We start from the raw sequence: 4,564 nt of genomic DNA, 5'->3' as shown, positions 1-4,564 counted from the left end.
AATTCAAACCTTTGTTTATTATTATTTAAAGTAAGGGAAGCTTTTCCCCAAGCCAGTGAGCGATACGATTCCAATCTACAGAACCCACATGGTGTGAGCTGCAATGCCAGAGGAAACAAGGGCATATACATACTGCAAGCCTCCCCTCCACACTGCTCAAACAGCTTTGGATTAACCAATAATCTTCCCACATGAGCTTGCTTAGGCTGCTGGTTTAACCTCACCACATTAGTGTAGGCACTGAGGTGTTGAAGATCGCTGTTAAATGGGAAATTCACATGTTCAACTCAACACCAACTATCACTTGCTCTTTCAGGTGCTGAGAAACACCTGGGGCTTCAGCCACCATTCTCAGCCATGGCAGACAGACCCAGCCCTGCTGTGTGTGGCTCTGACCCAGTGTTAGTGCTCCATACTTGTTCTCCATACTGGTTCCCATGACCAGAGAGCTCACGTTAGGCACATTCTGGGTCTCACGTTAGATAAGGACTGACCCATGAAGTTTGATACTGAGGCGACTCCAGCCCAAGAGCTGGGCTCTTAAATGCACAACGAAGATAAAATAAGAGCACTCTGAAGACAGGGTCACCCACCACCACACCAACACCCCTCATACCCATGTTTGGACCACATCAGCCCAGGTCTGCCTGCCCAACAGGCCCCAGAAAAGGATTGAGCTCCACAACTCAATGGAGCACCCACCAATCTCACTGCCTCAGCATCCAGAGGTCCTACGTGTGTCTTTAGCATGATCAGAGCAATCAGAGCACATTTGGGTCACTTTCAGTGCCACTGGGCTCCCACCGACCCTGCTGATGCAATGTCCTCCTGCCAGAGGAGCCAGCCAGCAGCCTGGCAGGCAGCACAGTGGTCAGGCTCATGCCAAGCTGGACCACAAGTGGTACCTGACCTGTACACGTAGGGTCCACGCTGGCTCAGCACCGGCTTCTCTCCCTGGAGGACCTGCTTGGGGTTCAGCACTTCGAAGAAATGCACTGACAAGTAGAAAGGAACAGGGATGTCTTTCCACATTTGGAAGGAGATGCTGCTGGGGTTGATCCTGACGTTCTGTAAGGAAAAAAAATAAGGAGACACAACTTTTGGGCTTTGTGGCTGCAGGTGAGCACAGCCACCCTCAGCTCAATGTAAGGCAGAGCCAAAGGTGGCAGTTACAAGAGAGGCTCTGCAGAGGATCCAGGTGTGTTTGGCAGACTGAGACCGAGCTAGATCTACAGGGAGAGCTCCTGTGCGTGCAGAAGCGGCAAGTTTATGCCACAGGATGGTTGCTGGCTTATTCATTCAGGTTTAACTTTTCAAACCCTACCCACAGGGTTTCCAAGTTTCTTTGATATGCTGGAGACTTGGCTCTGCATTAGACAAACCAGTACTGAATTATTCACTATTCTGCATGTTTTACTTGTCTGGCAGAAAAAACCCTGTCCCTAAGGCCTTTGCTCCTGGATTTGGCAGCTCCACACAGCTAAAACCAAGCAAGAAGTGGCACAGCTATCCTCATAACTGTTCGGGTACCAGCAGGGAGAGCCCACTAGATTCCCAAAAAGAAGATGGAGAACTTGGATGGTAGCCCAACTGTGTCCCAACAGCACAGCACAGGACACCTCTGCCTCCTCTCAGCTGCCAGCCTGCATTGACTCACAGCTGATCATGAGGCAGATCAAAGGCAAGGCACAACCCAACCATGTTCCCATATCACTGTCCTGTGTGCTGGGAAATGCCTGCAGGAGCTCAAAGACAACCTAAGTTCTCCTCAGTTCATGTCCTGGCATCTGGCCACCTCTGCCTCCACTCCCTCCCTGCCTCCAGGAGGTTGCAGTAGGGGCAAGAGCTTGTTCCCTCTTGAACATCTACTTTGGATGTGTTCCACCACAATCTTTTCTTCTGCAAGCACAAATCCTTGGCCCTGCTTAGGTAAGCTAGCCAGCTTATGGAAGTGGGGCTGATCCACCAACGGGAGGAGGGACATGGGCTTTATGCTGGTGCAGCTCAGCAGCCCCACAGCAGCTCCTGCTCTGGAGCAGCTCGATCTGACTGGGCACATATTGCTGACACAAAGGGCTGAGGTGGAACTCTGCCAGAGGTCTCCCCACACCACCTCATCTTTCTTGAGGCATTTCATGGCAAGGCTGAGCTGCCCGTGAGCAGCAGGGCTCTGCAAGCCCCTCATCCAAGCCCTACCCTAAGCAGACATCTCCACAATGCTGTGTAGCCCATCTAACCTAGCAAACCCTTCCCGTTGCCACTTCCATGCACACATGTTGCTCTAATTTTGCCAGCATCAAGGATTTCATGGCAAAGAAGCAGTAATAGGACAAATTTTAATTTAGTCTGCTTTACAACCCTGATTCCAGAGTGTTGAATTGATTACAATCAAGAGCATTTCGTTTCCTTTACTTGCTTATTCTGTCTTGCACTCCTTTGATTACTTGTTGCATATGCATTTATTTTTATAACATGTACCCTGTCAGATGGAGTTACATCCCAGCTCTCTGCTGCCTTTCCCAGCTCCCTCCCACCCGGGCACAGCAGCTCAAGGTACTCCACAGGTTCTGCTAAGATCCCCTATAATGGAGTAGCCTTGAAATTAAGCTACTTTTAAGTCAAAACAAACATGGTCATATGTCTGAAATAAAAACAGAGTATTTGTCAACTAGATGGGTTACAAAGGGTCACTGAGATGTTTGACCCCTCCTGACCAGGCTGATCTTTGTTCCTGAGGAACTGAAAGGATCTGGTTACAGTCCAGCGGCTCAAGACAGGGACAGAAGAGCAGCAGCTCCACCACAGTGTCCAAATCCTGCTTCTCCAGGAGGGAGGCACCCTGCTCAGTAAAACTGAGAGATGAGGTTTTCCCCGCAGACTGGGAGGAGCTGGGTGTCAGTCAGATCTCACCCTCCACATCCTCTCACCACCCTCCTCCTCCTCACCCTGCTACATCAGCAAGGTCGGTGCTGCCGCTTGCTCCTGGCTCCTGCCGCCCAGGACAGCATCCGAGTGCTCCCAAGTGGAGCAGCCACGGGTAGCAGAGGGATGAGCTGATGCAGCCTCACTGTGTGCAAGCTCATACCTTGGGCAGGTCTGCAGCATTCCAGGTGCTTCCAGAAAAGAAATACCCCCAGGTTTTGCAGGGCCAACCCCACAGGCAGCCCAATGCAGATGGGGCAGGAGACAGGCTCCAAGCTTCCTGTGTCCTCTTGCTTTCCCTGCAGACTTCACACAAAGATATCCTTGAAACAAGCACCTCTCTGTAACTAAGTGCTTTTCCATCAGGATACACCATCCTGACAGAGCTCAGGAAGCCAGAAAGGAAACCAGCCTTTACCTGCCCAACCCCAGCTCTTCAAGCTCCTCTTACCCACACTACTCTGAAACCCAGGAGTTTCAGTAAGGGCCTGAATATTCCTCATCACCCCTCAGCACTCAGTTATCAGGCTTAATGTGAAATGGAAAAAATATGAGCTCAGGGCAATTTTGTGTTGTGTTAAAGATGTGGAGATCAAGGGTTTGAGGTGAAGGGAGGAGAAACAAGGGTTGGTCTTTTCCTCATCTTCTGTTCTCATTGCAAATTACTAGGACTTAGCTAATTAGGTTGAAAGAATCAGGATTAGCTAAAAAGAGGGCAGAAAGGTTTTTGCATGAAATATGTCATTTCTTTTCTGCAGGGGCCCTTCAGCCTTTTATTTGCAGGTACCAGCTCCTGCTGTCGATAAAACTGAACAAATATTTTCTACTGGTTAATCTACAGGACTGTCTGGTTCTGCCCAGCCAGTAGTGCTTCTCGGGGGTATGTTTAAGTAGGTCATTTTCAGCAGAGACTTTGCGCCACATGCAACGCCAGCCATTGGCTGTGAGGTGTTTGTTTACCTCTTTCATCAGAGGCAAATTTTATGGGGTTGATCTGGGTAGGTGGAACCTTGGAGAAAGGCCAAGGCAGGGAGCACATCTGCTTTGGACAGGAAGAAAAAGGGTTGGGTAAATGTGGGGATGAGCTCAGCAGGATAACTGGTGTCCCAGCAGCAGGGACAGGTTCATAAAACTGTGCAGCAGTTACTGAACAGACCAACAACTCCATCCACAGCCCCACGTTTTGGGGACAAACCCTCTTCAGCCTCAGGACCTCTACTGTGGATAAAACAGATCTTCAGAGAAGCAGCTCTGCATGTTTTCAGTCTAGGAGAGAGGATAACTCAGAGGCTGCTCCATGCACGAGGCTCATTTGGAGCGCTCCTGCACATCATCTGCCCTGCTTCCAGTTGGGAAAGCACCTCACCAGAGCACACGTGAGCCCACTAGTCTGCTCATCTATTTATGAAAGGAGTACCTGGTGCTGCGGGTAGAAGGAGGTGAGGGGGAGGAAGGGTTGGTGCTCAGCGTGATGCTCTGCCAAGCGCTGCATCCCCAGCCAGTTCCCGGGATGCAAAGAGCCCTCGTTAACCAGGGGTGGTTAACCTGCTCACTTCGGGCAAATTTGCTGTCGCCAAGGGTGGAACACTCCAAGCCGGCATCTGCCCAGAGTAAGAGCCTGAGGCTGCTGGGGGGTGCAGCA

At 50.5% G+C, this 4,564-nt stretch overlaps 1 protein-coding gene across 4 annotated transcripts in view; it reads right to left on the bottom strand.

Moving 5' to 3' along the window:
* The window catches only part of SCARB1 (scavenger receptor class B member 1), a 20,810-nt gene extending 16,260 nt beyond the window's left edge, over window positions 1-4,550 (bottom strand). The window contains exons 1-2 of one of the 4 annotated variants that reach the window (XM_017734759.1): window positions 4,340-4,550; window positions 911-1,068 (exon numbers count right to left, since the gene is read on the bottom strand). In XM_017734759.1, coding sequence (XP_017590248.1) covers window positions 911-1,068; window positions 4,340-4,414 — 233 coding nt within the window. In that variant the 5' untranslated portion in view covers window positions 4,415-4,550. Of the gene's footprint in view, window positions 1-910; window positions 1,069-3,085; window positions 3,676-4,339 lie in introns of those variants that run through there. The other 3 variants (XM_017734756.1, XM_017734758.1, XM_017734757.1) reach the window with 3 other exon arrangements.
* Window positions 4,551-4,564: the final 14 nt, after the last annotated feature.

This window comes from Corvus brachyrhynchos, unplaced genomic scaffold, assembly GCF_000691975.1.
Source record: "Corvus brachyrhynchos isolate BGI_N302 unplaced genomic scaffold, ASM69197v1 scaffold114, whole genome shotgun sequence".
Classification (NCBI taxonomy): Eukaryota; Metazoa; Chordata; class Aves; order Passeriformes; family Corvidae; genus Corvus; species Corvus brachyrhynchos.
The sequence above is the reverse complement of the archived record's forward strand: the minus strand, read 5'-3'. Positions and strand labels throughout refer to the sequence as shown.